Source organism: Centruroides vittatus, unplaced genomic scaffold (assembly GCF_030686945.1).
Source record: "Centruroides vittatus isolate TY-2023 unplaced genomic scaffold, ASM3068694v2 scaffold_2520, whole genome shotgun sequence".
Classification (NCBI taxonomy): Eukaryota; Metazoa; Arthropoda; class Arachnida; order Scorpiones; family Buthidae; genus Centruroides; species Centruroides vittatus.
Window position 1 is genome coordinate 1,035,930 of NW_027122689.1, and position 20,981 is coordinate 1,056,910.

At 31.2% G+C, this 20,981-nt stretch overlaps 1 protein-coding gene across 4 annotated transcripts in view; it reads left to right on the plus strand.

Annotated features, from left to right (window-relative positions):
* The window catches only part of LOC136987589 (nucleoprotein TPR-like), a 172,043-nt gene that overhangs the window by 32,475 nt on the left and 118,587 nt on the right, over positions 1-20,981 (plus strand). For all 4 annotated transcript variants that reach the window (XM_067285348.1, XM_067285347.1, XM_067285349.1 and 1 more), the window contains exons 10-16: positions 1,330-1,434; positions 1,597-1,704; positions 2,085-2,224; positions 5,890-5,991; positions 14,740-14,893; positions 19,082-19,239; positions 20,068-20,146. In XM_067285348.1, coding sequence (XP_067141449.1) covers positions 1,330-1,434; positions 1,597-1,704; positions 2,085-2,224; positions 5,890-5,991; positions 14,740-14,893; positions 19,082-19,239; positions 20,068-20,146 — 846 coding nt within the window. The remainder of the gene's footprint in view (positions 1-1,329; positions 1,435-1,596; positions 1,705-2,084; positions 2,225-5,889; positions 5,992-14,739; positions 14,894-19,081; positions 19,240-20,067; positions 20,147-20,981) is intronic.

A 20,981-nucleotide genomic window follows, 5' to 3' on the forward strand; every position in this document is an offset into this window, starting at 1 on the left:
TTGGCCCGCTGTCACTACACTTCGCCAATCGCATTAATTCCTGACAGTTGTAGCAGACAGACAAGAGTGTCATGGCAGTATGTGATAAATGATGATATCAAATGTGGATAACAATGAAATGACCTACATGTGTAAATAACAGAAAAAGAACATAGAAGGACTGCAAAGTGAAAATGTGAAAATAAATAGGAAATTGAGTTGATAACATAATCGAACAAGTCGAAGCAGCTTATTGGCACGAAATTCGCAGCCATCAATGCCAAATAATTGTTCTCATAGACTTCGGAAAGCTAAATGCTTGTAATGAAAGTCACTTTGCATGCACGGGTGAAAGCCTGGGGCTGTTCAGGCTACCAAGCTGTCTCGAATCTGTGAAATCATAACTTATACCGACGTCCTATCTGTCTCTTTTCTCCGTTATCACCAGGCTATGAGTCACGTAATTGTAAAATGGGAAATCTACGATGGAAAACTGACAAATCGAAAGTATCGTGCGCACACATGATGTATGCATAGGCATACGTGGACTAGAGCGATAGAGGAAAGAGAAAGGGAAGAGCAAAGACACACACTTAAAAAGAAGGATAGGCAGGGTCAGACCCTCAGATGTGCAACGATTCTCGAACGAATAGGTGTGTACATGTGCTGATCTTTGTAATTATAAATTGTGAATACATGTGACTAATATTATTTTGTTTTTTATTTTGTGCAAGTTATAAGTTATAAATAAATATAAACAAAAACACTAACCCGATAACATTAATTCAAATACCAAAATGATTAATTTACTGTGTTTTTGTTATTTCTTATTCCTGTTTTTAGGTATTCGGTATTCAGCCAAATAGCAAAAAATAGGCCGAATACTGAATAGTAACCAAATATTCGTTGCATCATTAATATTTTCCTATCATCTGCAACCACAAAAGAGCATCCCACTCTGTTTGACTTAGACCCTGTCTGTCTATGTATGTATGTATGTATATATATTGAAGCCTCAGTTAATTTTGGCCTTGGCCCTGTCAATAGTCTCAGTTAATTTTGTCAGACAATATATGAAATGTTTGTTTCTGGTTTCTCCAAATGAAAAGATAGTACTTTGAGAACTTTCTCACATTAGTCGTTATTTAAACAGAGGAATAAAAATGTTGTTTTACGTGAAATGAACAGTTCAACTCTTTTATTATGAAAAAGATGATAATTTTATAAATTTCTTATGTTTATTCTATTGAGAAATATTTTAATTATGATAATGTTTACGTATTAAGTACATACATTTTCTAACTAAAGATATTGAATGAGTTAATATAATTGAGGTTTTTATAATTTTAGGAGATTGAAGAAAAAACACCTCTAGTTAATCAACGATTTACAGAATATCAAAAAGCTTTAGAAACAATTTCTTGCCTTAGAAATCAATTGGCTAATTCTCTCACGGTAAATTTTAATGAAGATTATTTCAATTATTAGTATATCATAATTAATTGTAACTTTTTGATTAAAATGATTTTTTGAAGTTTTGAGAACTTATTTAACATATAAAAATTATATTTATTTTAATATTAAAACAGTAAATATAATTGACATTATTTATTTTAGGATCAAGAATGTTTACAGTCAGAAAGGGATGATGCCAAAAGAATTAGTTCACAGTTACAAAATGAGAACAAAAGATTAAGACAACAACTGTCAGATGTTTCTCAACAGGTAATATGTTAGATTTATTCTATAAATGAAGTATTTTAAAATGTAAAAATATAATTTAAGACATTTGAAAGAATAAGTGAAGAAGAGTAAGTTGTTAATCAAATTAATAGAAAAAAACTGAAATTCATGCTGATATAATATGTATTGAAAAATAAAAAGATTCTTTGCACAAAACATTTTATGCTATAAGAAAAGCAATATTTTTTACTTAGTAGAATATTCTTTTGATAAGAGTACACATTTTATTAACTGTTAATTGTAGCATGAAAATTACTGTACATAAGGAAAAAAATACTGTATTGTTGATTTTTCAAGAAACTTTTCTCATGATGAGTTTTCTGATTTAAACAAAATTTATTTTAAATGCAAATTATTTTAAGGTGTGTGTTCTATTGAAAGAAGTCGAAGAAGCCAGGGCAGGACAATCAAGTTCTCGATCACTCACTGAAGAAGAAATTGTTTCTTCCACTGATGAAACAACTGCTGATAAAGTTATCTCCAAGCATTTAGTGACATTTAGGTATGTTAATTTTAAAATTTTGGATATTTTGGAAAACAGAAGTAATCAATAAATCTGGTAGCTGATTGAGTTTTTTTTGCAACAAATTAGTTTATTGGCAGTATAGAAAGATATTTCAAGAGTTTTTGGCTACAGGCGTGTATATAGTCAACACTGAGCACATAGCATTTCCATGACTTGCAATAAATGATCCTATTTTTATCACTCTCATATCATTTTGTTCATTTGTATGTTTAATTAATTTGTTAATTTTAATTTCTATGTGAGTTCTTCCTTCAGAATGCTTTTTATTTTTTAAATTATTTCCATTGCATTCAGTTTGTTTTTGTTTGTTCATTTTATTTTAAATTAGTGTACTTCACTGAGGAAGGCTTGTGATATTAGGTTGAAAATGTTTTGATTTGTTAAATTTACTGCTGGAGTTACAAGTTCTCTTATTCTGTTTCTTATTCTCTGATCAGATCTTATTAAACTTGTAAAATTTATTAAAGATAAATTTTGAGTTTTAAAAATTATTAATAAACTGGAAAAAGTGCAATCAGAAATTAATATTTTTGTTATACAATCAAAATTATTAAAATAAAAATTGAAAAATTATAAGAAGTACAGTTTAAATTATATTTATCATCATCATCATTTTCACTTCTATCTGAATTTTTAGACTAGTTCATTAACACCTGCCTTTGAATTGATGATGCAAATGGTAATTGTGAAGGATTTGGAAAGAATTAAAATATTTTGAAAACAAATTTTTATTAATATTAAGTTATTAAAAGTTCTCTCAAATCTATAATTTTGCTTAACTAGCACATTACTGTATTTTTGAGTTTTGATGATATTATTTCAGTTACTTTATTTATTCACGTAAAACATTGCTATAGTTTATTCTTCAGTTTTATTTCATATGTCTACTACCTATTACATCTATTTGCTATGAATAGGCTTGTTTTTCAAATGCTAAAAGCAAGATTTCATTTTATGAGATAACTCATGAGTGAAAACCAGTAACAGATTGCTAACTACGAGTTAACCTGTATTTGGAAGGCAATATGATAAGTAACAAGAATATATAAGTAATTATATATTCTGAAATGTTGATATGTATCCAAATAGTTTGAGATTTGCCATTATATTACTTATTTAGCTTCTGTTTAATAATCAAACATCTTTACTACATCCAATACATGTAAAGCTATCCACCAACCAAAGCCGAATATAATCGGGCGAGAAATGGCAATAATATTAATAATTAATAGACAATTTGGCATTAGAGGCAATTTGGATTATTAAATTTATTAAGAGATGGCGCCTAACGTCTACCTCTTATGCCAAATTGTCTATTAATTATTAATAATATTGCCATTTCTCGTCCGATTATGTTCGGCTTTGGTTTCTGTTTAATTTATTTTTTCTTGTACTTGTCTATTTTTTTAATTTAAGAATTATTTATTTATTATTTGGGATTATTATTTTATACAGTGGACCTTCGTTATAGCGCTGCTCGTTATACCGTGCACTCGGTTATAGCGCGGGCGATGTTCATGATGCAGTAAGCTCAAACACGTTTATACAGGTCGGTGTGGCGTTAGTGAGTAGCTCATTTTATTGTTACTGTGTATTGAGTAATTGTGTATGTATTGAGTTCCTGCATGTATTTTGAATAGTGTTTAATTATTGTATGCATGATGAGTAAAAGAAAAGCTTACAGTGTGAAAGAAAAGCTTGACATTATTGCTAAAGTAAAGAGCGGAGTTTCGAAAGCAAACATAAGAAGAGAATATGGCCTACCTGAAGGAACTGTAAAGGATTGGATGGCAGAGGAGACAAAACTGAAATCATTTGTTGATAAGCTTGACCAAGATGCTGGGCTTACTCGAAAAAAGACAAGACTTCGAAAAAATCAAAATGTTGACGATTGCCTCTATGCATGGTTTGTGCAAAAAAGAAGTGAAGGTATTCCCGTATCTGGAACTGCTTTAAAGTTGCAGGTTGAAAAATTCCATGTAAGCTTAAAAGCAGAAGGAGATTTTAAGGCTTCTGACAGTTAGTTGTGGCATTGGCAAAAACGATATGGCATCTTCCAAATTTCCGTTTCTGGTGAAGCAAAGTCTAGTGATATTGAAGGCGCTGCAGAATTTTCCAAACAGTTCACAATTTCCATTAAGAAAGAAGGGTATACTGATGCACAAGTTTATAACTGTGATGAGACTGCATTATATTACAGAATGTTGCCAAGTAAAACCTTAGATCTAAAAAGTAACCCACAAAAGGCAGGATTAAAACTAAGCAAGGAAAGGATAACAGCTTTATTTTGTGTAAATAAAGCTGGTAATCACAAGTTGACACCACTCATTATAGGTAAAAGTCAAAACCCACAATGTTTCAAGTCAATCAATATAAAATCTCTGCCAGTTGTTTATAAAAACAGCATAAATGCTTGGATGACTTCTAACATATTTCATGACTGGTTTCACAATTCCTTTGTTCCCTCTGTGTGAAAATTTCTGAGAGGATTGAGTCTAGATCCAAAAGCTTTGCTTCTCTTAGATAATTGCCCAGCTTATCCACTGGCTGATAACCTTATGTCTGATGATGGTAAAATAAAAGTAATGTATCTTCCAAAAAATACTACTGTTCTTATACAACCATTAGATCAAGGCATTATTAGTGCTTTCAAAACAAATTACTGAAGAGAAATGATGATGTCATTATTAGCATCAGACATTGACGTCAACATATTTCTAAAAAAAAATGGATCTCAAAGATGTGTCCTACAGTATTGGACTTGCCTGACAGGCAATCACATCAGAGACAATTAGAAACTTTTGGAAAAAATTAAATGAATCAAATAATCAAGTTGATCTCGACCAAACCACAACACATTCAGATTCAGCTTCAAATAATATCTTCACTGAGGCTGAAATTTCTCATATCCGGGAAATATTGAATGAGCCAGAAATAACCAATGATTCTTTGACTGATTGGTTAGATGTGGACGCTAGAGAAGATATTAGTCAGAATATCAATGATGAAATGATTATCGAATCAATTTGTGGTGATGAGGATTGTCAAGAAGAAACAGAAGACGATGAAGAAAGTGCCAGTGAGATAGCTGATATACCGCCAACAACCAAAGAAGCAATAACAGCCATGGAAACTGTTATAAAATGGGCTAAATCACAAGAAAATATTAACAGTGTCAGATTGTTGTAATTAGCATCTTTCAAAAGGGAAATGATACAGGAGTTATAAAAAAGCAAACAAACAAAAATTACTCACTTTTTAAACTGATGTTTTGTGATTGAAATGATGTCGAATACATAGATTTTAGTCAAGTTATAGATAATGTTTGTTTTTACATACAGTACTGTATTTTCAAGTGTACCTTATGTACGTAAATAAAATAATACATATACAGTATGTACTTATTAAGATGTATAACTATGTTATATGAATTTTAATAAAACACTTAAATAAATTGGTTTTTTTTATTAAAATACATAATATGTATGTAGTTGATGGAATGTTTCAGTATATAGCTCAATCGTTCTGAGTAAATTTATTGTGTCACCACCGCTCTGTATAACGTGGGTGTTGTTTCCCGCCCGACATGCGCGTTATATTGGGGGTCCATGTATTTATATACTTAAATGATTTAATTCCAGAGATATAGAGGAGTTGCAGGCTAAAAATCAGCAACTTTTGGCTGTTGTCAGAGAATTGAGTGAAAATCAAGAAGAAAAAGAAATGAAAGCAGTTGAAGATAAGTAAGTAATTCATCATCATTTTATTGCAATGATTAAAATACTTAATTTTTAAGTATTTTAATCATTGCATTTTTGAAATATATCATAACATCAAATATGAATAATACAGGGTCTTCTCAAAATACTTCTGGGATTTCAAAAAGTTATATTATTCTCAATAAGTAAGATATTAGAACTGAACATTTGTCCTCAGTTTTTTGGAGCACGTGGCATTGAGCAAAAATAGCTGCACTGTAGTATCAGTATCATGGCAACCATCTACCAGAAAGTGCAGTCTGTGATTTAGTTCATTAAAAGTAAAGCTGCTGTTACTGTTCAATGAAATTTTTTTTATGATTATTGTAGTAGGGCACCTTTCAATAAGAGTATTCATCAGTACAAAATGCTGAAAAAAAAAACTTGAAAGTATGTACTTTCATTTCATCTTGTAACTCGAACTTTCTTATTTATCATTTATTAAATTGTATATGAAATATCAGAATTAATTTGTGAAGACCTTTGTGTGTGTGTGTGTGTGTGTGTGTACATACATATATATGTAGCATTTAAATAAAATTGGCTGTACATTTAATGGAATTATGGAAAATAGTTTTGTTAAAAAATTAACAATGGAACAGATTTAACATTATGAAAGTATTAATCTTAATTTCATTAATACTTTCATGTAATCAACACACTAAAACCTTTTTATATCCCAATAAGAACAAATTTTAGTTAAAACTAACATTTTTGACTTACTCATGGTCTTCCTTGAGCTTTTGACTAGTACTGTTCGAATATGGAAGTTCACTTGTACTTTCATGTAGAATACTTCTAAGGATGATGATGCTCATTTTCACAAATGTTAAGATTATTTACACAATGTGATATGTTGCTGATATCTTATGTTTTAATATGTTATTAAATTTATAAAATTAAGAGTACCTGCAAGAACATGCAAGAACATACTTCTCCTAATTTTAGAAATTATAGGATGTATATTTAATGTGAAATTTTGCCATGTCCTAGTTTTACAGTTAATAAGAAAAGAATTATTTTAATAATATTTTTTGGACACTTTTATTACATTTTATATACTTTAAGAATTTAATTATTTTAAGAATAAATTGAAAATAATTTAAAATTTTGTTATTTGGATAATGAATGTAGAAAAAATTTAAAAGTTTATTATATAGATAATCACTAAAATAAATTTAGAATTTCAGAATATTTTACTTGAAAAATATTCAAAACTGGCAATAAACTAATTGGCAAAAATATCATAATTAGTAATAAATATAATGTTGATTAATAAGCAAATGGGAGACAAAAGCCAAACACATCTCAACCTAAAATGCCCACTTATAAACTTACAGTATATTAACTAAGACATTTGTCATAATATGCAGAGAAATAACAGTTCTGATATTATTCGATATGGCTTGAGTTATAGGAGAGCAGCATCATAACAGTGAAATATTATTGTGTTCAAATTATTTTAATGTATTAAAGTATGATCATGATTTTTTGCTCAAATGCTAACAGCTTGAATAAGATGTCAGTAGTCAGGAGTTTATGATTTCTAATAGCTGAATAAAAATATTCCGTGTTGACAATACTGTTGAATTTCAACTTTGTTGTATTTTATATGATTTCAAAGAACTACACAGAATATTATTTAAAAATATCTATATCTTGGCATATTCAATAAAACTTTATTCATTAGGAGTCTTTGACACTTTATATCATTACAATAATTATGTTGTAGCAAAATTCAAATTTTCCTACCATAGACTGTCTGTTGATCTTTAAGGGACTGTAAAAATATGAAAGTACGTGCTGTTTTGCAAAAAAAATGGTTTAATGCAGAATGAGACACTGGTACAAAAATGGCCATTACAAGGATACTCTTGTCTCCAAATTTTAAAAATTTCTTTTACTACAAAAATACAGTGGTGCTCAAGGTGCAAACATCCCAGTCCATGTTGAAGTAATACTTCAATAAACAATGTTAAACATAAATTTAAATTTAACAATTACAACAATAATGGCATGTGTAGGTCACTGAGATGAACCACATTTTCTTTCTAGATGGATGGTAACAGGCACAATTTGGTTATGCTTTTCTTAAAAACACCTCGAGGGCTTTTTACCAGAACCATTCTCACCTTCCTATCAGATGCTTTGATCACTTCTTGTACTTGGCCCATCAACTACCGGGTGGGAGATTTTCATCCTTTAAGAGGACCATTGAGTTTGGTGTTATATTGTCTTCCTCAAATTGCCACTTATGTCAGGCCTGTCAGTTGTATAAGTAGTCCAATATCCACTTACACCATATAACTTGAACAAATTTAGTTAACATTTGCCATTGAGACAAATAATTATCTGGTTTACTGATAAGATCTGGTTCAGATAGGCTAATCAGATGTCTTCTGATGAGAAAGTGTCCTGGAGTTAGAACTTTGAAGTTGCTCGGGTTAGAGGACATAGGAGTGAGCGATCTGCTGTTCAAAACTCCTTCTATCTGTGTGGTGATAGTTATAAACTGTTCTGTAGTTAGATATGAGTTACCCACAGTTCTTTTTAGGTGATGTTTAAAGGACTTGACTCTCGCTTCCCAAAGGCCACTGAAATTTGGTGATCTAGGTGGTATGAACTTCCAGGTGACTTCCTTGCTAGTGAGATAATCAGTTAAATTGTCAGGGGGTGCTCTTATGTAGTTATGTAGGTGTTCAACTCTGTACTGGCACCTACAAAATTTGTGGCATTATCTGTCCAAATTTATGCACTTTTACCCCTTTTGCTAAAAAATCTTTTCAAGGTTGCTATCATTGCCTCAGTTGTTAAGTTGGTAACTACTTCAAGGTGAATTGCCCTAGTCACAAGGCAAATGAAGATTGTGACTTAGCAGTTGTGATAGGTGCCATTGTGATTTCTTTGTCCCTTATATTTAATAAAGAAAGGGCCACAAAAATCAATCCCTACATGTTTAAATGGGGGGCTTGGAGTGATTTGCTCCAAAGGTAGATTTCCTAGGATTTGTTCCATGCCTTTTAGGTTTATTTCTAAAGCAAACAATGCACTCATATACTACCCTTCTAGCCAGGTTTCTTCCATTTAAAGGCCAGAATTCTTGTCTGACAAGGTAAAATAGTCTGCACACCAACATGCAAATTTTTCAGATGATAATATCTCATAATTAAGTGGGTTAACTTGTGATTTTTAGATAGCAGAATTGGAAACTTTTTGTCAAGTGATAAATTTGAATGACTTAATCTACCTTCAGCTCTCATTAGGCCTTGTTTATCTAGAAAGGGATGTAATCTGCTTAATTGACTCTTTGTTAGATTTCTTCTCATTTGCAGTATCATTATTTCTTCAGCAAAAGTCAGTCCTTGTACCTTGCTGATCAAATAAATCTTGGACTCCTGGAGTTCTTCCCTCAATAAAGGGCCGAATTGACGAGTTATGTAGAAACTAGAAAATATAACAGTATGCAAATTAATTTGATATAATTATTATTAAGGTCAAACAAGGTATTGTCAAAGTCAGAGCTTGATGCTGACATCAAATTAACATCCGATTTGTTTTTTAAGCTCAGATAAATATTGTTCATCTGAGGAAGTGTTGATGGCATATTCATCATGATGTTCAACAGGTGGTGCTAGTTGAGATTGCAGCCTACTCCACCATAATTCCATAGATAGTAGATCTTGCAGATTTAAACCAGAGAAACGGCATCTGCAGGATTCAAATGGGAGGCTATATGTTTCTAGTGACAGCCTTTGGTAATAGATTGTATCTTTTCCACTTGATTAGCAATAAGGTCTTCAGGCGATATGCAGAGTGTTGATTCAAGCGATGGCAATAGTTGAATCTGTGTGTAAGATCACTTCAGCTACATCTATTCGCAAACATGAGCATACCCTTTCGATCAGCTGAGACAGTACAAGACAAGCTGATAGTTCATCCATTTATAGTTAAGGTTTTCAGGTAGGATATCTTCCCAGTTGCGCCTACTGAGCCACATTTTCTGTAGAAAGATCTTTGCTCAAGTTATAACTGGTCCCAGAAGACCCAAAGGGTCATAAAGTCTGGCAATGACACTTAATACTTCTCATTTTGTATAAAGCAATTTTTCTGGAATTGTTGCCTTGAATATGAACTGGTCTTCAACCAGCTCCCAAATAATGCCTAAGGTTTTTACTGTTAGTTCTGCACTTGAGGAAAAGCAATGTTCTTTATTTTCTGGTGAACTACTGTTCATCAGTTTCATTGAATTAGAGTTCCATTTGTGTAGTCTCATTCCACAAGTGCTCAACATATTGTACAACTGAGTTTGTAGTTCAAGGGCAGTATCGAAATCTTGCTCTCCTGACATGATGTCATCCATGTAGACATCTTGTAATATGGTTTTAGAGGACAGAGGAAATCTTGCTGCTTTATCACGAGCCAACTGCTTAAGAGTTCTCACCACAAGAAAGAGAGCACTGGCAGTCCCGTTAAGTCACAATTTTCAGTCTGTAGGTGACTGGCATTTCATCTTCCCCTTTCTTCCAAACAATTCTTAAGAGATCTCATTGCAAGGGCTCAATTAGAATTTGACAAAATATTTTCTGGATATCTGCTGTAAATGCATATTTGTATTTTCGAAATCTTGTCATAATCTCAAAAACATCTATTACTTCACCTTTCAAGAGATGATCATTTAGGCTCAGTCCAGAAGTTGTAGGAGCAGATGCATTGAAGGCTATCCTTAACTTTGTAGTGGTTTTGTCTGGTCTAAACACACCATGATGCAGAAGGTAATAACATATAGGGTTTGCTGCCTGATCAGCAGGAGGCTCCTGCACCTTTTCCATGTGGTCCAAGTCCAAATACAACTTCATGAATTTTTGATTTAATTAATTGATTGTCCCTCGATAGTTTCTTCCACAATTGATTCAATCTCTTCAGTGCTAACTTCCTTGACTCTCCCAAATTTTGTATTTCCTTGGTTGCTATCTGTACAATGTATCTCCTGTCATCATTACGTCTGTGAGTTCTTTGATAATGATCTTCGTAATACTCTTCTTCTTTACTCATCAAACTTGGAGCCTCTGTAAGAGTCTATCTGCCAGAACCTTTGTAAACATTTATCGACTGACTCCAACTCTGATATTAGTCCACAATATTAATCTTGATTATTAGAGTCTGTGGATTCAGTTGCAATGTATGCAAAAAACTGTGTTGTGAAATGTTAAGTTATTGTTGCAGGATGGGTGAATTTCATCATTTTTAATTATTTCAAAGAATGTTTCAGCTTCAATAAGCATGTCAATCTTGCCTGGTGTAGCAAATCTTGGATCAGCTAACTGACATAGGATTTCTGTTTTACTAATGTGTAGAGAGGAAACAGGGATAAATCGTGATCCTTGGCACCACTAAGAATGCTAGCGTCTTAGAAAAAGAGCCATTGTTGTTTATTATTGTAGCAGGCAGCTTAAACTTGACTGAGGTTTTATTTCCACTTATACTGGAGACTGTGAGATCAATTCTTTTTTCGGGGTACCCAGAAAACTTTCAAAATCTCTAGTAATGATATTTTACATACTGCCTGAGTCCAAATCTGCACGTGCTTGAATGCTGGTGGTATGATTTAAAACCCAAACCATGGCTGATAAGAGAATTACTGTCTTATTTTCTTTGTCAATGCATGACAGTGAGTGAGGTATACATTCACAAAACTCGATTGTGTTGGGATTAAGATCCAACTTGATTGGAGTCTGTTTGCTGTCGACCACTGGCACATTGAACCAGTCATAGCTTGTTTCTCTCGGTGCAGTGAGGTATTATGTCTCTTTCAGCATATATTACAGGAGCTCTTGGAGTTGCAATTGGATAATTTATGTCGATGAACTTAAGCAATTGAAACAGAGGTTGTTTTTGGCCATAACATCATTTCTTTGGGAGGCTTTCAACCGTAGAAAGGAATCACAATTGTAAATAGGATGATTCTGCTTACGTAAAATGCAGACATAGAATTTCATGAACAAGTTTTTCAGTTAACTCTATCTCAACTACACCTTGGTTTCACAAACCTTTCCTTATTAATATTTTCTAAAATTTGAGAACACTTTTCATTTTTGGAAAAGTGTTCTCAAGTTATCTAACTTAGGAACGTCATTCAAACTGATACTGAACTCATACTGTTTTAGTCTCCTTATTCAGTTTCTGAAGTACAATGCTTAAAATTAAGATATCAGAAAGCTCATTCCTTTCATATCTTAGGACTCTTAGAGCTCACATATTCCTATTGATGCTATCAATTAAACTGTTCAAACCCCATGCTGACTCATAAGCTAGTTTTACAGAGTCCAGAATTGCATTAACTTGGGTTTCTACTATTAATTTCTTGTTTTCATACCTTTCTCATAGCACTTGAAACAATGAGGCAAACAAAACGTTTAACGTTTCTTAAACTAGTTTCCCCTATGAGAGCAGCCTTCAAATAATGTAGTTTCTGTTCTGCCAATATTTGCTTGCTTCACGAAATGATATTATCAAACTGCATTTTAAAGTTACACCATTCTTCATATCTTCCAGAGAATTTTGGTAGGGGAATCTCCAGCAATTTAATATTAACGGAGTTATTTTGAACTACGGGGCCCTGAGTCACCATGACCATGGACAAATCTGTTTCTAATCATTTAATACATGACTGGATCTTACATTTACAACTTATAATCTTGCCTTCATGTTCATTATTGACTATCTCAGTGTCATAATCAGTTGGGCTAGTAATGAAACCTTCAATTTCTTTGTTTAATGTTCTCAATGACTCTTCTTTTTAACTCAACCGATCCAGTATTTCTAGAAGAGTTTGTCTCTCTGTCATCACTTTCAACTAGACTATTGACTTTACTAATTAATTTCGTCACACTAGTTCTTATGAAAGCACATTTGTTCTTTAATTTTTTGAGTTGATCCATTTTAAACTGTCTATCATGTATAACAGACATAAATTCCTCCTACCTTGGATAGGTGACTTAATGAAGTATGAACCCAATCTTATTTGCTTGCAAATTTATCTCTCTTTTCTTCTTGATCCGCCTTGACAGACCAGATGTCTGTCAATCTTTAATGGACTGTAAAAATAAAGTACTTGCGGTTTTTTCAAAAAAAGGTTTAATGCAGAACGAGACACTACTTGAGACAAAAACGGCTGTTACAAGGATACTCTTATCTCCAAATTAAAAAAAAAAATTTACTACAAAAATACAGTGGTACTCGAGGCACCAACAGACTAGATCACAAAGCATCTAGATTTGAAAATAAAAGTATATCAATTATTTATCAGATTGATACAGGGCGGGGTGGAGAGATGGGAGATTATAAAAGCTCAATAACTCAGTGAAATAGTTTATTTAAGAAATTACAAATGTCATCATGAAGGTAATGAAAAAATATTTTAATTTTTGAAAAGACATCTTTGAGTTGAACTCCATCAGACCACAGACATGCCTCTATTCTCGAGCACATATCAGCTTTTACACACTACAGCATTTTTAATCAGATTCAGGTTATTTCTTCTTTAATTCTGAGTTTGAGCTTGGTGATATTGTTTGGGTAGTTAATGCACACCTTACTCTTCAAATATCCCCACAAAAGAAAGGAAAATCATACAGCAAGAAATCAGGCAATCTTATGGACCAAGAAATGCCACCTTCTTCGAGATAACAACTGGAAACAACTGTCTTATAGTAATTGTGGATATTTTGGCTGTATGAGCTGCCACTCCATATTGTTGGAATCATGTCTGATCATTAACAACAGGATATTTAAATCTGGTTAATTCTTGTGTCAGAAGTGTCTCAATCATGTGGACATAGCAGGCTGATGTAACAGTTGTCAATTTTTGGTGAAAATGTATCTTTATGCAAAATGCATTATATCTTTCTGTTTGAAATGTTTAACAAAACAGCAAGGTGGCATGCAGACAGCCACACTACATTTGATGGCAACCCTCACATTCACAATATTTTCTGGGGTACATAAGTTCTCACTGCATCTGGACATTTCTTTTTTCAGTGCTGAACTATTGAATATTTGAATATTTCAGTATTTATTTTCAGAAACTATTTAAAAGAATCGGTTATATTGTTCTCAGTTCTTTAAACAATATTTCTCAAAGTATTAAAAACACCTTTAAGTAAATAATGTATTTTTAGACTTATATTTAAATACTCAATTTTATGCTGATTATTAAAATACTGAATTTAATAATTTATTTGAATTAAATGGAAATGATCATCATGTTTCAAAAAATAGCAGAAAATCGTTGAAATCCTCAAATGTTGATTTCTCTGAAGATCTATAACTATAATAATTACTAAGACTTACTGTTATACTAATGTAAAAAGTATTATTAAATTTATGTATCCATTCTTTTTTATATTAATTAGTATTTCTTTCATCATTGTAAACAAATGCCAACTATTGATATTTTGTTATATTTGATAGCTACTATACATTGTCATGATAACAGATTTGTAATAAAAGATTTCATATATTAAAGAATCTTTTATGTGAAAGATACAGAAGATAAAAACAAATCCAAATTATGACTATTTTTAATCAAACATCTTTACTACACCCGATACATGTAAAGCTATACACCTATTAAGATGCGCCTATATGTGACTATTTTTATAATTAATAACTTGAATTTAATAAATAAAACTAAAAATTAATGATGTAAAATAAAAATGTAATGGTTATTTACAGGACAGTTGAACTACATCAAGAATTAGAGAAGTCTGTATTACAGCTGCAGGAATTACAGAATGAGAGATCAAAACAGACTGAACTAATTGAATCTATCGTTCGTCAGAGGGACATGTATCGTATGCTGTTGTCTCAGTATCAAAATCATTCTCCAGTAAGTTGATTAAAAATATTTTTACATTTATTTTGTATTTTGTATTTGAGAATCTTTATTAAAAGACTTGTGGATATTTTTGAAAGCCAAAATAATAACACTTTGATAAGTTTGGATAACTCTTTTGTAAGATGGATAAAATCAAATCATATGAATGTAACAGAGTTATCTATAATGGATGTTTAATGAAATTAATGGCGGCCATATTCAAGACTAAGTCTGACTTTGTTAATGAAGGTAGAATAAAAAGTTTTCCATCATTTTTATCTAATTAAATTACAAATAAAATTGTTGAGCAATATAAATGCTAATGAAACACTTAACAGTTTTTATTAAACTTTGTTTGTAATGTTTCAAATTGTATTGAAAATCATTTCATTAATCAATAAAATCAAATATACTCGGAAGACTCTTTTTACCTATGTGTGACATAGGGATGGTTAGGCCCACTCACGTTGTCACTGGATGGTTTAAATATGTCTGAGATAGAAAAATCATGAAAATTTCTTCTCTTGACATCTGTTAAGATAGTTATCTGCATCTTAACTTGCAATTAAGAAGATAAAGATACGTCTAATAAAAAGGTTTTGTGGTTTGAGTGGGGAGGGGTTGGTGCGTTCGTCGATAGGAGTCCAGCCTCAAAGTAAATCCAATCTACATCAAATAAACAAATAACAAAAAATTGTATAAATAAATATATAAAAACAACGTTTAACAAGAATTACTCTGTTTCCGTTTATTCGTCCGTCGTTCGCTCCAGATGACAGTCCAATTTCACAATCACGGAGGCGACCTTTCCTTAGAGGCTACTGCCTCCGGAATAAAATGCAAAACAGTCAACTAGCGTCCTCTGGGCTATCGCCACTTTCATAAATTACAAATTTAAGTAAAAAATATAAAAAACATGGCGCGGAACAGTATTTTAATACTGTGATCGAATAAACGGAAACAGAGTAATTCTTGTTAAACGTTGTTTATATATTTATTTATACAATTAAATGTGTTACCGTCGGCCATGTTTTTTATATTTTTTACTTAAATTGTAATTTATGAAAGTGGCGATAGCCCAGAGGACGCTAGTTGACTGTTTTGCATTTTATTCCGGAGGCAGTAGCCTCTAAGGAAAGGTCGCCTCCGTGATTGTGAAATTGGACTGTCATCTGGAGCGAATGACGGACGAATAAACGGAAACAGAGTAATTCTTGTTAAACGTTGTTTTTATATATTTATTTATACAATTAAATGTGTTACCTGTCGGCCATGTTTTTATATTTTTTAAATAACAAAAAGTTTAATGAGTAAGATAAAGCCTTTGGGTAAACACATACAAGGAGGTTAAAATCGACAAGCTAGCTACTTAATTGCTAATATACTGAGAGAGAAAGTTTACATCAATCTAAACATAATACTTCATGCATACAGGGTAATGTCTTCTCACTAGCCAATTCAGACAAGGGAACAGTGAGGAGAATCTTCTCTGTAAGTTTGAACTTTATGGAGACGGTCGAGAGCTGGTAGACGGGAGAGTTGACGAACTAAAGCTTGGCCCAAAAGCTTCTAGGAAAGTGTTTGTTCTTAGACTGGCACTTCTGCCCTTTTTATCTACAGCTCCCCTCCAATTTGGGGTGTAAGATTTTCCTATGAGATGAGATGCATAAGCTGCATCGTATAGGCAGTGGGTGAGACAGAACTACAAATGTATTATCAGTGGGCAAGATAAAGATCTTTCCACAGGAAATAAAAACTTCCCTTTGTCACCTGCTTCTCACAAATGGATAGAGTAGTCTCTGTTGGGTTTCCCGCACAAAACTAATTAATTGGACTAATTGTCAAATGAAGGTTAGAGAAATTTCCAACCTTAAAGAGAAGATCTTGTTCTGTCTTCAGCTTCTCACAGCTGAAATTTAACAGAAATTCAAAATTGCTAAGTAAAAATTAAAATATTAAATATCACTAATAGATTATAAATATTTTGGTATTTGTTATGCTTTTAAATATTAAAATTATTGGAAACTGGAGTTTGAATTGTTTTAGTTTACAGGTAATAAAATTAAATTGTAATCTAAGGTATCTTACCAAAAAATGCAAAACCAAATCAACTGGATAAATTTAAAATCATTCAAAACAAAAATGTTTTTTATTCAGCATAAATTAAATAAACTTGCATTTCAATCATTGGCCATGGTTAGGTTTTGGAATGTAGAATTTAAAATACAAAGTTATGTAAGAACGTGAAAGAGCAACAATAAACAAATTAACATCAACATTGTAACATCTTATCTCTTTCTATTAAGAGCCCGGATAGTTTCCTAACAGTGCAATACATAAACAAAGGTTCAGTTAGTGCCAGGTCTGGACTTTACATGGGTAATAAGTAATAAAAAAATTGTTAATGAATCAAAATCTGAAATAATTACAATGTGTAATAATGAAAATATCTATTCATTAGTCTTAAGCATGAATATTTACAATAATGAAATAAGTAGACAAAAAATTCAAAATATAATAATAAGATTTTTTTTATTATAAATTATGTACAATAAACTTTCCTGGACATTTGGGAACTTAAAACATAAATTATAACTATCTTATAATTATCTCCATAAAACCGACAAGAGAAATTTGAAATATATTGAAAATTCACAGTTTAATTTTACTAATAAAGTCACCTAATCATCACCAAGAATTTTTATGTTGTCAATGGAACTTGAAAGCTTTGCTTTAACCTTGCTTGATCCTTAGTTTTGCCTTGTTCGATCCTTAGTTTGCCTTGTTTGATCCTTAGTTTGCCTTGTTCGATCCTTAGTTTGCCTTGTTCGATCCTTAGTTTTGCCTTGTTCGATCCTTAGTTTTGCCTTGTTCGATCCTTAGTTTTGCCTTGTTCGATCCTTAGTTTTGCCTTGTTCGATCCTTAGTTTTGCCTTGTTCGATCCTTAGTTTTGCCTTGTTCGATCCTTAGTTTTGCCTTGTTCGATCCTTAGTTTTGCCTTGTTCGATCCTTAGTTTGCCTTGTTCGATCCTTAGTTTGCCTTGTTCGATCCTTAGTTTGCCTTGTTTGAGCCTTAGTTTGCCTTGTTTTCTAGTATGGTTGTGGTGAAGTTACATGCTTATATCCACTCAACCCTATTTACATTCATAAATGGCTAACATTTGGTAGCTCTAGTAATCTTTCTTAAGTCATATCATTGCCCTTACATTTTAATAATTTGTAAATTTTTGTAGTTCCTTTTTGGGTAACAATTTGGGGTGGGAGATCATTCTTTTAACTTCCTGAGGAATTCTCCCCTAGATGCTGCTTTCAAGTACAGTGACGTAATAGGTTTCTGCCAGCAGTCGTCATAGTAAGGTGGGTTTTAGAATTTTGAATTTTGTCTGGGTGAGGTGTGAGTGTCTTTTGTTAATGAAAATAAAATACCCAAAATAAGTAAGAAAAAACGAAATAAAAAGTCTCCAAACAAAAATTGAATGGGTCAGAATTGTTTGTTAAGTTATGCAACACTTGGGAGATCTGCCTAGGCGGGGATGCCTTCTTGGAGTCTTTTAAGGGAAATTGGCTCCTATTTAGGCATTACAGATGTAGAGAAAACCCAGAAAACTCCACATGGCCAGCCTGTTCAAGCGAAGCGTGAACCCACGACCAAACTCCCATTGTTCAGGATACAAAGACTGCTTGGCCACTGGTGGGTCCAGGTCGGAATTGACTCCTTACAACATGAGCATGAAAATGTTAATGTTTGTATATTTATCTTTTTTCCTTATAATATATCTGAATACTATACATTTAAACTTATTCAGAATCTAAAACATAAAATGTTATTAAAGAATTGTTTAAAATCATCAAAAATTTTTGTAATCTAGCACAAATTTAATGATCTAATGAGTTTTATTTTGAATTGTTTTATAAGTTATTACATTATTTTGAAATATAAAATATAATTCTAATTCTTGATTTCATTTCTACAGGTTAATGTTATGTTAAAATGATAGTTTATCTTTAAAAATTTATTATTTAACTTCGCAAACTTTAACAAATGTGTGTGTGTACAGTTGTTGTTTTATTATTATTAAATATTTACTATATATTTTGAAACATGCTTGAAATAATAATTACAGAAATAAATTCATATAAATTTAATTTTAAAATTTATTTTTGCTTGAAAATTGATAATACAATTTTGATAATTTTAGATTCTTTCAAATTCTGTTATTTCAACATTGCCTGTGACAACACCTAATATATCACCTCAGAAAGCAGATGATTCAAATACTCAGGAAACAAAAACGGCCTTTATTCAGTTACAGAAGGAATTTGAAGTTTACAAAAAAGAAAAAGCTGAAAATGCACAGTAAGTTTATAAAATTATTTTTATAAGTAAGGCAAAAATTAAATTTAAATGATACAAATACACATGTTATTGTATGAGATAATGTAGTTAAAACTATGCATAAGAGTCAAAATATGGTATGAGCTGATATGAATGACTAGAATCTTTACATTTAATACAGCCTACAAGTATTACATTTCATTTTAATTATGTAATCATTTTAAAATTTGTAAACTTAAAAATCTGAATTTGTTTTTAATTTTGTTAATATACTTTGTCATGTTAACAGAAAAGAACTGTTATTTTTCTTTTTTATAACAAGATGCAAATAGAGAACTAAGCATTTATTCATGTTAAAATTAGTTATTAATAAAGATGGAAAATTATTAGGAAATATATGATAGAAATTCTTTAATAAATAATTTGTTTTTCCAGTATATAAACAACTCTGTGAAAACCCAGTAGAATAATAAAGCCATCCACTGTTATATGCCATCGGGCTATATAACAGCTATAATAATAATAATAATAATAATTAATTATAATTATTAAATTTATTACAAGATGGCACCTAACACCTCTCTCTAGAGTCAAATGATTTGGTAATTTATTATTATTATTATTTATTTATTATTTATTATTATTATTATAGCCGTTAAATAGCTCGATGGCATACGGCAGTGGATAGCTTTATTGTTTTTCCAGTTTTAATACTAGATTATGAAACTAGAATTAAAACTATATACACATTTATCTAATTTTATAATCCAAATGAACTTATATAAGTATAAAATTGTGATTATGGTAAATATCATTTATTTGCTTATTATTATAAAATATTTTTTTCAGAATGTTAAATGAACAGATTGACAAGCTTCGTGATGAAATATCTGAACTGAGAGTACAAAATGCAAAGCTATCTTCACAGGTACAATGATGTTTACTATATACAATAAATGAAAAATAATTTCATGAATTTTTTTCATTTAGACATAAACAGGTATGCTTACATGTTGTAGCTACTGGCATTAGATGAAAACCCAAATAAATGCCTGATATTGATATGATAGTCTCTTGATTTCATTCTTATTCTGAGAAAAACCAGAGTAATTGTGGTTTAGAATTAGAATGGAATTAATGTTCATTAGTCTACATACATAAAGGAAGATATTCATTATGAAGTAGATCATAGTATATATAGAACATATATTAGAAAATTAAAAGACACTTTTAAACTGTTGCAATCTATTTGAAATTTTCAGCATCTTTGTAAAACACGAAGATGCTAGCTTGAACTAACCAAAAGTTGTTGAAATGTTCAACAAACTTTATTTTATTTGTTTTTGTCTAGAGAAATACAAACAAATATACTTTTTAAGACTACTTTTGCTCAATATATGTGGGATTCTTCAGTTACAATTTTGAACAACAAGAACAGAAATGTTTGGAGAATATATCTTTGAATTTTAATTTTAAAAACGTTTTATTTGTGCAATATTTTTATACCAGCAAATAATAGGAGAAAAATGGCACAAGTGGGAGCAATGTATAAAGATTTGATTGGTAGAATGTGTACAACATTATTTTAAGGCATGAAGGCACTGTTAACACATGATAGAGATTAAACATTGGTTGATTTATAGGATTGGATTTTCATATATTTATGGTTTTGAGTTAAAAGAGTTTTGTTGAAATGTTTCAGGTCTAAGATTTTTTACATCATCTCATAGGACTTTGCAGTCATTATCAGGAAAAAAGCAGCC